The sequence below is a fragment of the Chiloscyllium plagiosum genome, chromosome 33 (genome assembly GCF_004010195.1).
Source record: "Chiloscyllium plagiosum isolate BGI_BamShark_2017 chromosome 33, ASM401019v2, whole genome shotgun sequence".
Taxonomy (NCBI): domain Eukaryota; kingdom Metazoa; phylum Chordata; class Chondrichthyes; order Orectolobiformes; family Hemiscylliidae; genus Chiloscyllium; species Chiloscyllium plagiosum.
The window spans coordinates 35,229,350-35,246,904 of record NC_057742.1 but is presented as its reverse complement, the minus strand read 5'-3'; the positions used below and the strand labels follow the sequence as shown (position 1 = coordinate 35,246,904).

At 40.5% G+C, this 17,555-nt stretch overlaps 1 protein-coding gene across 1 annotated transcript in view; it reads left to right on the top strand.

Moving 5' to 3' along the window:
- Positions 1 to 17,555, top strand: part of LOC122540016 (proto-oncogene Wnt-3) — a 91,044-nt gene that overhangs the window by 14,665 nt on the left and 58,824 nt on the right. Inside the window, exon 3 of the mRNA XM_043675303.1 lies at positions 17,036 to 17,301. Coding sequence (XP_043531238.1) covers positions 17,036 to 17,301 — 266 coding nt within the window. The remainder of the gene's footprint in view (positions 1 to 17,035; positions 17,302 to 17,555) is intronic.

The window sequence follows — 17,555 nt, the reverse complement described above, 5'->3', positions numbered from 1 at the left end:
GGTGGAGGCTGGTACAATTGCAACATTTAAGAGGCATTTGGATGGGTATATGAATAGGAAGGGTTTGGAGGGATATGGGCCAGGTGCTGGCAGGTGGGACTAGATTTTGTTGGGATATCTGGTCGGCATGGACGGGTTGGACCGAAGGGTCTGTTTCCATGCTGTACATCTCTATGACTCTATGACTCATTCAATAATGCAAATTTGCTTGCGGCCTCCCAATCGTCTGTGTATCCAGGCTGATCCACTAGTGCAGTACAAGTAGAGTGCTGCACTTTTGGAGGTGCCACCTTTGAGATGAGACGGAAACATTTTCCCTCTCAAGTGGATGTAAAGGATCCCTAGGCACCATTTAAAAATAATTTCTCCTGAGAATCTTCGACACTAAGTATTCCTCAAGACCATCATTTAAACAGATGATCTGATCATTGGCACATTCAAATCTGTGAAACCTTGCTTTTTTAAATTCATTCTTGGGATAAGAGTGATACTGGCTAGGCAGCAGTTAAAAGTCAATGACAAAGGGCAGCACAGTGGTCATAGTACCAATTGACCCAGGTTTGATTCCAACCTCAGGCAACTGTCTATGTGGAGTTTGCACATTCTCCCAGTGTCTGTGGGGTCTCTGGCTGCTCCAGTTTCCTCCCAAAGTTCAAAGATGTGCAGGTTGGATGGATTAGCAATGAGAAATGCAGGATTATAGGGTTAGCAGGTAGGTGGATCTGGCTGGGTTGCTCTTTGGAGTAGACTCATTGGGCTAAATGGCCTGGTTCCACACTATTGGGGTTCTATGAACATTTCTGTGGATTTGGAGTCGCATGTAGGCCAGGCCAGGTAAGGATGATAGTTTCCTTCCCTAAAGGACAATAATGAACCAGAGGTGTTTTTCTTGATAATCGATTCATGGTCATCATTAGACTCTTAATTCCAGATTTTTAAAACTGAATTCAAATTCCACCATCTGCCATGTTGTAGCCTGCAACAGCCCTTGACACTATCTACAGCACCACCGGCCTTTGTGTCATCGACAAACCTACAAACCCACCCTTCCACTTCTTCATTCAAGTCATTTATAAAACTACTAGGAGCAGAGGCCCAAGAACAGATCTCTGCAGGACACCACTGGTCACCGACCTCCAGGTGGAATTCCATCCACTGCCACTCGCTGTCTTCTTTTGTCCAGCAATTCTGTATCCAGATAGCCAAATTTCCCTGTATCTCATACCTCCTAACTTTCAGAATGAATCGACTATAGGGAACCTCATCAAAGGTCTTACTGAAATCCATATACACCACATCCACTGCTCAACTTTTGTCAACTTGTCTCATCCCGTCCTCAAAGAACTCAGTAAGGCTTGTGAGGCATGACCTGCCCCTCACAAAGCCATGCTATCATTAATCAAACTATGTTTTTCCAAATCGTCATAAATCCTATCTCTCAGAATCCTTTCCAATACCTTACTTATCACAGACGTAAGACTGACTAGTCTGTAATTCCCAGGGATTTCACTTTTCCCTTTCTTGAACAGAAGAATAACATTTGCCTCCCTCCAATTATTCAGTACTACTCCCATGGAGAGTGAAGATGCAAAGATCATTTCAAGAGGCGTAGCAATATCATTCCTCGCTTCCTGTATTAGCCTTGGATATTAGGTCTAGCCCTAGGGCCTTATCTATCTTAACGCTTCCCAGAATTTCCAGCACATCCACTTCCTTAATATCAATCTGTTCAAGCCTATTAACCTGGTCCATGGTGTTCTCACTATCAACAAGGTCCCTTTAGTGAATACTGAAGCAAAAACTCATTTAGGATCTCCCCAATCACTTCAGATTCCAGGCACAAGTTCCCTCTACTATCCCTGAACAGCTCTACCTCTCTCTGATCATTCTCTTACTCCTCATGTATGTGTAGAATGCCTTTGGATTTTTCCCTAATCCTTCTCGCCAAGGCTTTTTTGTGCCATCTCCTTGCTCTCCTCGGTCCATTTTTGAGTTCTTTCCTAGCTACCCTGTAATCCTCTAAAGCTGTCCAACCTTAAGTAAGCTTCCTTCTTCTTCTTGACGAGAAGCTCCTCTTCTCTTGTCATCCAAGGCTCCTTCACCTTCTCATTCCTTGTCTGTCTCAGTGGGACAAAATTAACCAACACTTGCAACAAGTGCTCTTTAAACAGCCTCCACATTTCTGTTGTGCTTTTCCTGTTGAACAATTGTTCCACAGCTCCTGTCTAATAGCAGTATAATTTCCCCTCCCTCAATTAAATACCTTCCCACACCATCTGTTCTTATCCCTCTCCATGGCTATGGTAAAGGTAAGGCAGTGTGGTCACTGTCACCGAAATGCTCCCCCACTGAGAGATCTGACACCTGGTCTGGCTCATTGCCTAGATATGGCCTCCCTCCAGTTGGCCTATCTACATATTGAGTCAGGAATCCTTCCTGGACACATCTGACAAAATCGACTCCATCCAGCCCATCTGCACTAAGGATGTTCCAATCAATATTAGGGAGGTTGAAGTCACCCATAACCACAAGATCTGCTGTCCAATCTGTTTTCCATCTCCCTACTGCTATTAGAGGGGGTGAGGGGTCTACAGACAACACCCAATAAAGTGACTGCTCCTTTCCTGTTACTGACTTGCATCCATACTGATTCAGTAGACAAAACCCTCCTCAACAACCTCCTTTTCTGCACCTGTGATGCACTCTCTAATTAACAATGCTACTCCCCCTCCTCTTTTATCACCGTCCCTGTTCTTTTTAAAAGATCTCAACCCTGAAACATCCAGCAACCACTCCTGCCCCTGTGCAATCCATGTCTCTGTTATGGCCACAAAATCGTAGTTCCAAGTACATGACTATTTAGCAGTTTGGAGTGTTGTGAAAATGATCACATAAATGCACTCTTTCTTTTAAAATATAAACAGTACTTGCTCAATGATGACATGCTTTGCAATAGAATGCTATACTCAACATTTGCGATTTGAATAATTAAATGGGAGGGTTGGAATTTTACAGTACAGTGAAAACCCTACAGGTACATACAAAATGAAATGTAGTTACGTAGATAAAATACCATGTAAATTTACAGAGATATACCAGATAGGTTCATGCACAATACTGTGCGTGGTAATGTTTATTTCATGCACAGTGTCAATTTCAACAAAACAGTGTGGAAGGAGCATTTTATGAAACTGCAAGTGGAGAGTTTGATGCAAATAAATGCAAGACTTCACCCTTGCAAGTAGCATTCCAAGCAAAACAAAGAATCTGAACTGCTGAGAGTTAAAATAAAAGAGAAGATTCTGGAAATTCCCACAAGTTTATCTGCCAGAACGTGCAAAACAAAATAAATAGTTTGGGCAGAGACCTGACAACGAAACGTTTACCTCCAGGACAGTGAGCTGAATACAGAACTGGAAGACAATTTGGAGGAAAATAATGTGAATATAAACTGAAAAACCATGAAAATCCTTAACAATACAGCTGATACCTTCCAATTTTGGCATTGGTGGTACCACAGTGTCTTTACAACTGACAGCTCCTAGTTGAACTTTATTACTTATCACCACATCCTTTCTTGGCTTGTCTCCTAAATAAGTGTATATACACAAAGTTACTCAGCACCTCATCTATGTGGCTCCACCATTGCCTGCCTCTTGTATCAACAGCCACCTGACGGCATGACTTCTGCTTTCCACGGAAGGAGAACAATCCAGGAATTGCTGCCTTAGGGCAGATACAGAGGCAGAGAGTAAACATTATAGCCTTTAAATTGCTTCAAAGATCTGTTGTGGGTGCTGTATAGAAGATATTGAACTAACTGCTTATTTCAATCGCACAGTGCTATTTTGAAGACTTATTTGGGAGCTCATCATTCAACCAGAAATGTTAAAACAAAATATCTAATCATTACCACATTGTAGTTTATGAGATCTTACCATGCATAAATTAGGGACCATATTTCCTATATTATAGCAGTGACAACACTTTAAACACCTCATTGGCTGAAACAATACTTTGGAATGTTCAGAAATTGGGAAGGGCACTATATAAATGCAAATCTTCCTTCCCTCTTTCTCACATTAAGACAACTTGCCTGAAGCTGTAAATGTATCGTCCAGTGGGAAAACCAGTTGTGTGGAAAACAAGAGTACCAGGATCAGTTCTAGTTTAGGGAATGTTAATTGATTCTGCCAACCTGTCACAAGGGAGTGAATAAAATCTTCCAAGGTTTCACGGACTGAATGTTGTCCAAGGATCATTCTTAGACAGTCCATCAACTGAACTCTGCCCACCAGGAAAGATCCAATGAATTGTGTCTTAGCTCTCAAATAAAGAATGTATGCTAAATAAGATCCATGGGAAATTGGATTCTAGTTAGAAGAACTGACAGAGCTGCAGAAAGCAGAGGGCAGAATCTTAAGGGCGTGAGTGACGTGAGCTATTGAGTGTTTAATGCAGCAATACGCAAGAGGTCCAGTAAGTTGTACCATGACATCTTGACTACACCACTTATGCATCCTCTGCTGAGGACTGAGTTGCCAACTGACATGGATTAAAACTTATTAAATACCTCATTAACACTGCAAGTCTCCTCATTATTATTCAGCATTCTATCTTATTGAACGTGCCAAACAAGAGAGATGTGGAGAAAACTCGGTGTGGAAATCAGGTCAGGTGTGGCAAATGCAGCTTGCTGTTTGCTTCGAACCACCTACACGTTGGTCACTGGGCACCAACCTCTCAGGCACACTCCATGGGCATTGGTCACATTCAGAGCAGCTCTGAACTGGTAGTGCTTGACCGGGGTACACCACAGCATCAGAGATGCTGGTCAATTCTGGGAAATCCTGGCAATGGCGAGTTATTCTAGGAACAGCTCGTGGTAAGATTGGGGCTTGAGTTTGGATACATGGGATGCAGCCATGAAAATTCAGCCCAGAGTAAAACAAAATTCAGAGTGGGTAACTGTTTCATCAAGGTGTATTAGCCTTGCTTATCTGGGTAGACAATCTAGAGTCTATCCAGTCATATAATCATAAGTAATATTTTAATTTGGTGTGGAGGAAAAAGTATTTTGTAAAATTGCCAATAAAACTAATGGAATTTAAACAAAGTAATTGGCTTTAACTTTATGCACAGACTGAGATATACACCAAGTCTGTAATTGGACAAACACATGATTCTCCAATGTCAGGTGAAGCTGGTGTAGGTTTTACACTATTGTGGATTTTTTGCATAACCTTATAATGAAGAGGTGTCTAAACTGTATTGTGATGTTCATGTACAGTTGTAATTCTATCTATTATTATGCTGAGTGGGTTGTATAAACATGTTGCCTTTGACACTATGCCATGGGAAACTAATTACAAATACTTAAAATATTTATATGAGGTTCATTCCTCTGTTATTCTAACAGAAGTATTAATCCATTTATTTTAAAAGTAAAAACAACTCAATTAAAATGGTTCAGACAGAAATTTAATACACACTTTCCTAAAGGCCATATCATAATTTTAAGAATCTATGATATCTTGTTCATTTCATAATTTAATATTTCTTGTTGACACTACACTTAAAACCTAAACTCACATGAACAACCTCAACCATATCTATGAGACATTTCAATTTATGATCAGAAACATTGCTGTAATTTTCCTTCCTGGGATTGAAAATTACTGCAATATTTTTGACCAAAGGTTGACATGGTTGAGGCTGCTCATGTGAATTTAGGTTTAAAGTGCAGTGTCATAAGTGTCAAGGTACATTTGGCATTAAAATTAGTGGCAGAGCATTGAAACCCAAACTTGCAACAATGGGAAATTGATGCTGCAGTCTCCAGGGTTATATATTCTGTAACTAGTGGATGCCACAGGGATCAGTACTGGGGCCAAAGTTATTTACAATATAGATTAATGACTTGGATAAGGAAAGTGAATTCACTGTGGCTAGGTTTACAGATGACCCAAAAGTAGAAGGGAAGGTAAGTGCTGTGCATGACACAAACAGTCTGCAGTAGAACAGAGTCAGATCAACTGAGTGGGAAAATACTCAGCAGATTAACATAATGAGTGAAAATGTGAGGTTCTACCCTTTGGCAGGAATAGTAGAGGAGCTGAAAACTATTCAAATGGAGAAAGACTGCAGGAAGTTACAGAAGAGAGGCTTCGGAGTCCATCATGAATCTCAAAAAGAAAAGCAAATGGAATGTTAGTTTTTATTTCAAAGGGAAAGCATTATAAAAGTAGGAAGGTGTTGCTGAAACTATATAAGGCCTCGGGAAACCAATCAACATAATCAAAGATCCCTCTCACCCCAGTTACACTCTCTTCCACCCTCTTCTGTGTGAACCCTCCCACTGTATCTGAACTCAAACTGACCAAAGTTTGAATACACGTATGAACAAATTCAAGAACAGCTTCTTCCCTGTTGTTATCAGACTTCTGAACAGACCTCTCAAATTTTAATTCTGAGCTCTCTCAATGCACTTTCTCTGTGGCTGTATCACTATACTCTGCACTCTGTTCTGCTACCCTGATGCGCTTGGTACAGTATGATCTGCTTGTATAACTTGCAAACAGCACTTTTCACTGTAACTTGGTACTTGTGACAATAATAAATCAAACTCAAATTCAGGCACTAGTCAGACCACAGCAGGGATATTGTGAACAGTCCTGGGGCCCTTATCTAAGTAAAGATATTCTGGCATTGGAGGCAATCCAGAAAATGTACACGAGGCAAAAAGCAAGTGTGGAGGGACTGCCTTATGAGGGGAGGTTAAGTTGGTTGGACCTGTTAAGAAGACTGAGAGCTGACTTTATTGAAATATACTAGATTCTTTGGGACTTGGCAGGGTTGATGTGGAAAGATTGTTTCCCCTTTGGGAGAGTCCAGGATCTGCTGGCCAAATCTCAGAATAAGGGGTTGCACATTTAAGATGATGCTTCTCTTGGAGGTTGGTGAATCCATGGAAATGTTTAATACAAAGGACTATAGAGGTGGAGTCATTAAGTATATTCAAGGTAGACAGATTTTTAATTAGTAAGGGAATCAAGGGTTAGACAGAAAAGGCAGAAAGGTGGAGTTGACGGTTATCAAATCAGCCATGATCTCACTGAAAGATGAAGAAGACTCAGTGGGCTGAATGGCCTACTACTTCTTCTATATCTTCTGGTCTTAAGTGCTGTGAAACACCAAATATCCCCAGTTCTTATACAGCTATATATGGGGCTGAAACCTGCAGGGAAAATGTTGGTAAAATCGGTCAAGATGTCCCACACCCATAACAGGTCATAAATTAAAATAAATTTGACATACAGATCACATTTGTGTTAAAACTATTCACAATTCATTCACTGTCATTTTTTATTTCAAACCATTATTTTTCATAAAAGATAGCTTTACATAAAAACATGTATATACATATTCACAAAGGGTGTTCAGTCTGTACAGTAGCATATAAGGAAACTTGCAAACATTGCAGCTTGACTCTATCGCACAAACAAACCAAAGGCATCTCTTACATGTACAAGATTATATTTACATGCATATTTGAGGCACTGGGAGGATTTGAAAACTGGACGGACCCCCATTTAATTTTGGCATAAAGACCTCAGAGGATAATGGTCTTTCCCTACTGTATCTTAGTAGCAGCTGTCCCAGGCTTTAGTGTGTCCCTCAGCACAAAGCCCTCGACCTTAGAATGTGCCAGAGACTCACCGGCCTATAGTTACTAGGGCTATCCCTACTCCCCTTTTTGAACAAGGGAACCACATTTGCTATCCTCAGTTGGGGTTAACTCAGTTGGGGTTAACTCCTGGGTCTAGAAGACCATAAATTTCAGGCAGACTAGAGGGTCTTTCACTAAGTTGATGGTACTCCAGGCGGAGTCAATATTTCACTGCCAACTCAAACCCATCAACTCAATTGCTGTGCGTGAATTATCATTTGTCAGTTCCTGTCTGTATCATTGTGGATCCTGTGCTGCTCTGTCCTGTGCTGAGTTTTAAAAATTTCTTTCATGAGATGTGGGCTGTGCAGCATCGAACTGTCTCAGCTACTCATAGATATGATATTTATGTTGCTGGTAACTCAACTAAATGTTAAAGTGTTTTCAAAACCATTGGCAATACTGTAATTGTGGAAAAGATGGTTTCCTTTGAGTTGTTATGTCATATATTTGTCAAGTCATAATACATTCTGGACAGCTATAAATCTAATTTAATTTCCACCAAACTGTTTGCAGCTAATTCAAGCGTTTTCCATTTGGAGCTCATTGATAAAGCAGCTCTGTATATCTGAATTCTCTGTTGCTTCCTTTTAAAACTGTCTTTCTTCCATTGAAATGTCTGGCAATCTGAAGTAGGTGGGGTTTAATGAGAGTGGTTAAGACCAGGATTGGGGAAAACAATGGATAAAATTGAGGATTGTAAATGAATGAGTTAGAGCAGCCTAGCTTCTGCAGGGATATCGAACATGCCCCGATAGGTACTAAGCCAGTGATCTCATTCAAAACGGCCAATAGGACCAGTTGTTAAGAAAACTGCAATTGGTGTAGATTCCAGTGTTAATGTGAGATTGTTGTCATACTTTTGAGGTCGAGTAATGGGATATTTACCCTGCAGCTAACTTGTACATGGGAGGCCTTGATGCTGATACAAGCTGCTCAAAAGAGGAAAGTTTCAACTTCTGTTTGCCATCAGCCCTTACTTACATAAACATGAGTAAAATAGAAAAGGTAGCTAATGAGTGAAGGAACAAGACAAAAGTTATATGATTATATACTACATCTGAGAGACGTTTCATTACAGAATCTCAGTATAGATTCCAAACTGCTGAGTAGCTGTTGATGTGAATGTTGAGCCTCACCAATATCTGTGTTGATGATATATTGTCATTTTGGCTTGACCTGAATATATGATCAATGAAGATCAATAATCTTGAAACTGATGTTGAGAAGAAACAACTGAGGTATGGATCAGATTAATAATAAAATAAATTTGTCAATTGTTACTTCTGAGTGCCAATGCAAGGTCAAGGCTAGTATAGATGGAAAGGTCAAGTTTCTCCATGAGAACACTGATCAGCCATCGTTAATAAACTACAAGTTTTCAATTAACTGACCTGAGTCTTGCACTGCAGGGAGTTCCATGTTGAATACCCACTTTATCCCTGAGGGTAAAGTAAATGAATTTGGTCACAGGACCTTGTGTTAGATTTTTTAGATTCCTTACAGTGAGGAAACAGGCCCTTCAGCCCAACACATCCACACTGACCCTCTTAACAGTAACCCACATAGACCCATTTCCCTCTGACTAATGCACCTAACACTATGGGCAATTTAGCATGGCCAATTCACCTGCCCTGCACATCTTTGGACTGTGGGAGGAAACCAGAGCACCTGGAGGAAACACACACAGACACGGGGAGAATGTGTGAATTCCACACAGACAGTCGCCTGAAGCCTGGAATTGAACCTGGGATCCTGGTGCTGTGAGGCAGCAGTGCTAACCATTGATCCACTATGCCACCCACCCATTAGGAATGGGGAAAACATTCAAACATGGTTCTCCATCCTACTCGTCTACAATCATTATTATAATCATTCACCATGTCAGTTAAAGGAACCAAAAATGAATTACTTGCGTTTAAATATCAACTTTCACAATTATAGAGCTGAATATTTGAGTTTTGTTCTAATGATAATGTATCACAAATAATAATGTAGCATGAAAATAATTAACTATACATTGCTTTGTGACTAAATCTGGGAGATAATGATTCTCAGTTCAAAATCAAACCCAGTGGGAGATAGTGCACAATAGGAGATCTCCGATTGTGACAATCGCCAGTGACACTCAAACCCCAGTGAGAGACAGACCCCAGTCCAGAGAGAGACACTTCCCAGTGAGAGACAATCCCTCATGGGAGATCATCCCCAGTGGATGAAGCCAGTGAAAGACAAAGCTTTGTGAGAGACTGATCCCAGTCCAGAGAGAGAAAGGTGATAATCAGTGAGAGACAATCCCCAGCAGATCATCGCCAGTGAATGAGCCCAGTGAGAGACAATCCCAGTGACAAACAATCCCAGTGAGAGACACTCCCAGTGACAGACATTCCCAGTGACAGACATTTCCAGTGACAGACATTCCCAGTGACAGACAATCCCCAATGGGAGACCAAGCCTAAAGTTCTTAAGAAGTCATCTTGGACTCCAAACATTAACTCTGTTTCTCTCTCCACAGATGTTACCAGACCTACTGAGTTTTGGCTGCACCATTTTGCTTTTATTTAACTCAATTAGATTTCGGTACAGCATGTAATTTGATGGCAATACACCATTAATAAAACATCCGTCCCTTTTAAATCCTTTCTTAACCAAGGAACTTCGACAAAAATGTAAACAAACTTCTTAATATTTTTCATCTGGGTCACCTAGGAGATTAATCCCTGATTCTTCAAAGCTTTAGGATGATACTGCAGGATTGGCAAATCTACTTCTAACTTTCCGAAAAGTATTCTAGTCTGGGATGGGTTAGCAGCAGGTTGTAAGGCACATTAACAGTGACACACACCATAATTGTATCGACCTGTTCCTGCAGCTATAATGATGGGAGTGTTCTTATCAATGATCCCTACCTGAAGATACATTCCGATCCACTGCTGACAGATCAATGAAGTATTAGTGCACTCACAAGGACGTGGATTTTTTTGTGGTTTGGGGAATGCAGCCCAGGACTGAATGAAGGAAGGAGGCTATCAGCTGATGACTGGTTTATGATGCATTTTGTATTTGGAATGGGTGGGGTAATAGGGTGGTGAGATTTTGGCAGGTTTTTTCTGTCTCAAGGTGGGGACGTGATGGCAAGAACTGGTTACTTTCCACAATTGACTCATTATCTCCTTCAAACCTGCAAACCTTTCAAGAGTGGAAGAGAATGATGTTAGGAGTTTAATGTCAGATGAATCAAATTTTTAAAAATTGAATGAATTAATTCATTTTGGGTGAGAGGTATCTAAAGTGATGTCCAATTTGTTTTGTCACTCAACCAGAAACGTTAACTCTTTTTTCTCTTCACTGTTGCTGCCAAACCTGTTGAGCTTTCCCAGCAGTTTCTATTTTTGTTTCTGATTTACAGCATCTGCAGTTTTTATTTGGTGATGTATAATTTATTATGTCACAATCAGAGAATTTATCTTCTCAGTAAATCATGGATGAAGTGGTTGTCTCCTTTCTTTAATGTATTTGGGGCAGCCTCATACATATCTGTCATATATCAGATCAGAGGAAGGCAACTTTAACTTTGCTTTCTCTCTACAGATACTGTCAGACCGGCTGAGTTTTTCCAGCAATTTCTGTTTTTGTTTCTGAATTCCAGCACCCGCACTTCTTTCAGTTTTTATTTTCTCTCATATAGTTTATTTCGTTTAGTTCTCCCTGGTCCCTACTCCTCCCTCTGTTTGGAGATTACTCCATTGTTGTGTTTGCTTCTGAAATGTCTGTCTGCTGAGTGGGCTGCAGGCCTGTGGGAGACCGAGTATCTGAGATGAGTGGGGAGTGTGTACATGTCACAAACCGGGACATTGCTTCAGTCTGCTCTGCACCGCCCCTCAACCTAACCCGGGTCACCAGGGCCAACAAGATGTTACAGCCAGGCCTTGACTCATTATTGCCATTGAAATTACATTTTTAAAGCATATCTCCTTTAAATATATATACATAAAAAAAATCATTATTGGCCTCTGAGCTCGAAACGCTCAGGATCAGTGTTGATGCTTCATGAGCTAAAGGGATTAAAAAGAGCAAAATAAGCTTATACTGAGAAAAAGAGTTAAGCTTCTACCCCACTGCGAGAGAGGGCAAACTATATCAGCGCGAACTAGTGATTACGGCCATAGCTGCGCCATTCACACGCCCTTTAGTCATTTTGATGAAAGTGTTTCAATAGGGATTTCCTAGTCTATCCCACCCGATTGGGGACACACTAGAATTAAGAATAGTTGGCTGTTGCTACGATTTGTCAGGGAATGCCAGAACTCGGCAGTGGGTAACGTTGCCTGAAGTAACTCTCTCCATTGTATTAATAATACAGTGTGACACCAAGCTAACAAAGCCAGATTCAGACACTCAGCAGGTAATGGAGCTCATTTTCGAGGCATGAGAGTCAGTCTCTGTCCTGAGCTGTCACAGGACATTCCCACACCTCTGGCATCACTGTCTCAGACTTACTCTCTCATATAGTCCCAGGACATCTCTCCTCTATCGAAACGATTGTGTCGCGGGGATCATTATCCATCGCTCTTGTATCGTTTGGCAGCTCACTCATTTACTCTCTTCTCATAATGTGAGTCTATTCTGGCATCAGAATATTCCCGTGTCTTCAACTCCTTCATCTTATTATCCAACAGCCAGTGTTCTTTAATATCATTTATATATGTATGTAATTTCCACCTTATTTGTAGGATGTGGGTGTTGTTGGAATTTATTGTCCATCTCTAACCGTTAAAAGTGAACTAAATTGCTGTAGGCCTGGAGTCACATGTCGGCTAGGCCAGGTAAAAATGGAAGATTCACTTTTCTAAGGAGCTGAACTAGTTTCTTTTGAAACAACAACTGACAGTGGTTACATAATCAAAGATTGCTGGAAAAACTCAGCAAGTGGGCAACACGGTGGCTCAGTGGTTAGCACTGCTGCCTCACAGTGCCAAGGACCCGGGTTCAATTCTGTCTTGGGGTGACTGTCTGTGTGGAGTTTGCACATCTCCCCATTGTCTGCGTGGGTTTCCTCCGGGTGCTCTAGTTTCTTCCCACAATCCAAAGATGTGCAGGCCAAGTGAATTGGCCATGCTAAATTGCCCATAGTATTCAGGAATGTGTAGGTTCGGTGCATTAGTCAGGGATAAATATTGGGTAGGGGGAATTGGTTGGGTTGGTTGCTCTTCGGAGGGTTGGTGTGGACTTGTTGGGCTGAAGGGTCATTTCCACACTGTGGGGATTCTATAATACTAAGGTCTGAAGTTCTGAAGTGTCACTGGACACAAAATGTTAACTCTGCTTTCTCTTTGCAGATTATGCCTGACCTGCTGAGTTTTTCCAGAAATTTCTGTTTCTGATTTCCAGCATCCACAGTTTTAATACATGGCTGCCATTATGGATTAGCTTTTCATGTCAGACTTTTACTGGATTCAAATGTCACCATGTACCATGATGGGATATGAAACACATGTCCTCAGAAAATTAATTTGAGACTCTTAGATGACTACTGATATTGCTGTTATACCACTGCCTCCTCTCCTCTCTTTGGGATGTGAGTGGTGTTGGCTAAGTAACATTTATTGCCAGTCATTTGTTATCCAGAGAACAAGGAATTGCTGTTTTTGAGGTGGTCAGGGCACGGAGGTTCATTTCCTGGAGAACCATTTGGGTTTTTATGACAATCCAAAGTTTCTCTTGTCTTTTTTAGTTAGCTTCATGGAAAGCATTTCCTTTCAAGCTGCCACAGTTTTATGCAACAGTTCAGAGGATAAATGTTTAGCTTAATTTTCATGGTCAAATTGGCTTGTTTCTCCTGAGAAAAGGTGAGCTAAGAAATAAGAGCAGGAAAATGCCATTTGGCCCATTGAGCCTTCTCTTCAGGCACCTGAGCACCAACATACATGAAGCAAATGTGATACCAAACATTACTGTGGGTAAACAGGAATTTTGTGAACTCTACGTTCGGCACAACATCGTGGGCCGAAGGGCGTGTTCTGTGCTGTATTGTTCTATGTTCTATGTACAATAATATGAGTACACAACCCAGGCTGACACTCCAGTGGAATACTGAGGGACAACTGCAATTTTAGAGGTGCTATATTTTTCATTGTGGGTTAAACTGTGTGCCCCCTCATTATTTGATGGATAGCACAGACCCCATGACATGACTTTGAAAAAAAGCAGAGGATTTTGCCTACTGCCCTAAACAACTTTCCTTCCTCAACCAAGAATGAAATCAGATTATCTGGTTAGTTATCTAATTACTGTGGGTGTCAGCATTCAATCTGACTTGTGTTTTCTATGTTAAAGCAGTGAGTATATTTCAGAAATACTTCATTCACTGTACAGTGTTTTGAGACAGCTTGAGGTTGAGAAAGTAAATGAAAAGTAATGCATGCATGACTTTCTTTCTTCCCTTTGGTCTTTCCTTGTTTCTCTCTTTCCTTCCTTATCTTTGTAAAATTCAGCTTTCTAAATTCAGTCACATACTGCAGAATACTGACACAATAATATACCAGGGATGATTGGCAGCATTATCTGTGTTCAACGGAAAAGTTTGAATAACAGAGAAGAGGCAATGCATATCTGTCTCACAGAACAAAGTGTGACTGTCCACTGGATGAGTATTTGAGATGTGCTGAGTAGTTAATCCTAATTGGGTCCAGGGGTCCTAATCATACAACATTATTAAAAATTATAGAGCCAAGGTGAACAAGTGTAGTTCAGGTACCTATCAACTATGATCTGATGATTGGTGGAACAGCCTCAGAGGGCTGAATGGTCTATTAAATCTATTAAAATAAGTAACCTCAGTGACCCTGGGCCAAGGAGGAAAAGTAGTTAATGCTCCCATTCATAGATCATTGCTCAAATGCCAGTGGACAGGCTCATCAAGTTAAGGTGGGATTGAACTATACTTTGGTCCTTATTGCAGCTGGCCAGTGGTTCTTGGGAAGAAGGCTCATGGTTGCAGAAGAACCAATGGTTGCCAATGTGCAGGGGCCAGCTTAAACACCAGGAAACATGTCCCACTATATATGCAAAATATGCATTTATATAGGGCCGTTCATAATAACTGGGCTTTCCAAACTGCTTTTCAGCCAAAGAAATTATTTTTCAAATGTAGTCCCTGTTGTGCTGCAGGAAATATGGCAGGCAATTTGTCACAGCAAGGTTCCATGGGTAAAACAGCAATAGCATCAGTTAAGAAATGCATATTACTTGGGACAGCAGTATCTTGGATGGAGGGCAGAAAGCAATTGGATGCGGCATGGCATCATTTAAAAGAAAAAGAAAACTAATTGAACAGTTAAATGTAGCATGTTGTGATATAATGTAGGGTGCCTCTGCACAATTTCTGCCAAGCAGTGTTTTGCAAATCTGATGTTGAAGTACCTACGTATTACTGTTCAGTAGGTAGGATACATAGTTTTGATAATTAATCAATACAAAGTGAAGCCCCAATGTCAGCTTGGGGAAGAACAGCCAAGCATTGCGCTGACACCATCACAAAGGAAGGGTAACAAGAGAGATGAGGATATATCATGAAATTGCTCCTGTGCCATGCTGAGCTTTATGAGAACAAACAAGATAAAGCAAGAGGGGAGGAGAGAAAGAATGAAACACATTTGTTGGTGCCTTTCATAATTTCAGGAAAAACCAAAAGACTTTACAACCAATGGAGTACCTGCTAAAGCACAGTTCACATTGGACCCAGCCAGTAAAGAATGATTTCATCCCATTATATAGAGGTGCCGGTGTTGGACTGGGGTGTACAATATTAAAAATCACACAACACCAGGTTATAATCCAACAGGTTTATTTGGAAGCACTATACTCCACAACCATCTGATGAAGGAGCAGCACTCCGAAAGCTAGTGCTTCCAAATAAACCTGTTGGACTATAACTTGGTGTTGTGTGATTTTTAACATTGTTCATCCCATTAGTCCGCAATGCATTTGAACTCATTTACCAAAGCTGGATAACCCATGTCAAACATACTAGAGCCCCATTCCTTAAAAAAAAATAGATCTGTGAAGCAAAAATCATCCTTTCTATAACTATAGTATTTAAACGTTAGGAGATCCTGAAGAAATGCATACAATTTTTTTTTAATGTAAGGTTGAGTTAACTATTTAAACTATATGGAATAATTAAATAATGTCTGGGGAAATTTTATATAAAGCCATCAAAATTCAGAAGTCATTGCATAACTGTATTTGTTTTTTAATGGATTGATATAGTAATCAGATGTGATTCCACCTAACTTGATCTCATTCCTAAATGGTTCCAGTGCAACTCACAGATAAAGATAGTGGATGCTTTGAATGGAGTCAACAGCATGCAACTCAATGGCTGGGGTGTTTGAAATCATGAAATGGGAGCTCAAGATTATAAGCAAACCTCTGAGATTCAGTTGAAAGCTTAACTATTAATACTGACAGTCCTGTTAGTGAGGAGAGCCTTACCACCTATGACCCTTTTAATGAGATGAACCGCGCCAACAGGAACTCTCTTTACAGAAATGTCTCGAACTTAATATCTCCAGAGTAAGAAAGGGAACAAAATAAAATCAAGGTTCCTCTCCTGATTATCACCCATCAGCATGCACAGAAAACTTTGTACAGGACCAGATTTGATTGCGGTATCCACCCAAGTGAAGAATGGGGCACTGGAAGGCTATCTGTACCTGTGGACCTGTATCTTGGCCTGAGCAAGACTATTTCAGGAGAGGAAATAGCAATATTCTTCTGGAAAACAAAATAATACAACAGCACATTGATAAATAAGAGCAAAAACTTTAAATAATAAGACAAAATGTTCATTATACATTTAATTTTTTTGGACTAACAACAATAAATACATTAATGAAGCCATTTGCAAATAATATTATTACCTTGTATTTTTGGGTTTAGTGCCACACCTGGGCTCATATTCAAGTACTGTTATGTTATAAACCTTGGTATTGTAAATAAAATAAAACTAAATTAAAGTTAGAACATTATTTAGATTCATTTTCATTTCAGAAATTGGCTTTCAAAAAGACACAACTCTTTCACCCATAATACCATTTGTGACATATGACATATACTAATTATGTTTCAAGGCGTGAAAGAAACATAAACATTGGCAATAACCATGTTCACAATAGTTTGCAGATAGACCTTAACCGATAGTGCGTATTTTTAAAAAATGTCTCATTGTCTTTTTTTCTATTTGATGTGGTGAAATCTGTGCACGTGCTGATCCCCTGTACCTCTTTGGTTTTTGTCTTCCAGCCACCCGGGAATCTGCCTTTGTCCATGCCATTGCCTCAGCTGGAGTGGCATTTGCTGTGACACGCTCCTGCGCTGAGGGCTCCAACACTATCTGTGGCTGTGACTCACACCACAAGGGCCCACCAGGCGAAGGCTGGAAGTGGGGAGGCTGCAGTGAGGATGCTGAGTTTGGAGTACTGGTCTCCAGGGAGTTTGCTGATGCCCGAGAGAACAGGCCAGATGCTAGGTCTGCTATGAACAGGCACAACAATGAGGCTGGACGGACGGTAAGGAATGGGTAGCTTTGGATTAGACTGTGTAGAGAGAATGGGACAACAATTTGCTAGACTGGATTGAGTTTGGTTGGAAAGAGCTTAACTTGAAAAACTGTGATGTTTTTAAACATTAACATTTTGAATTGAAATTTAATTTGAATGTTTTAACAATTTGAATATTTGGCCTTTTTGTGCATATAAGGATGTTTGTATATTGTGAGAGAAGGATATTCACTGTGACACTTTGAATGGGATGTTTAATTTTT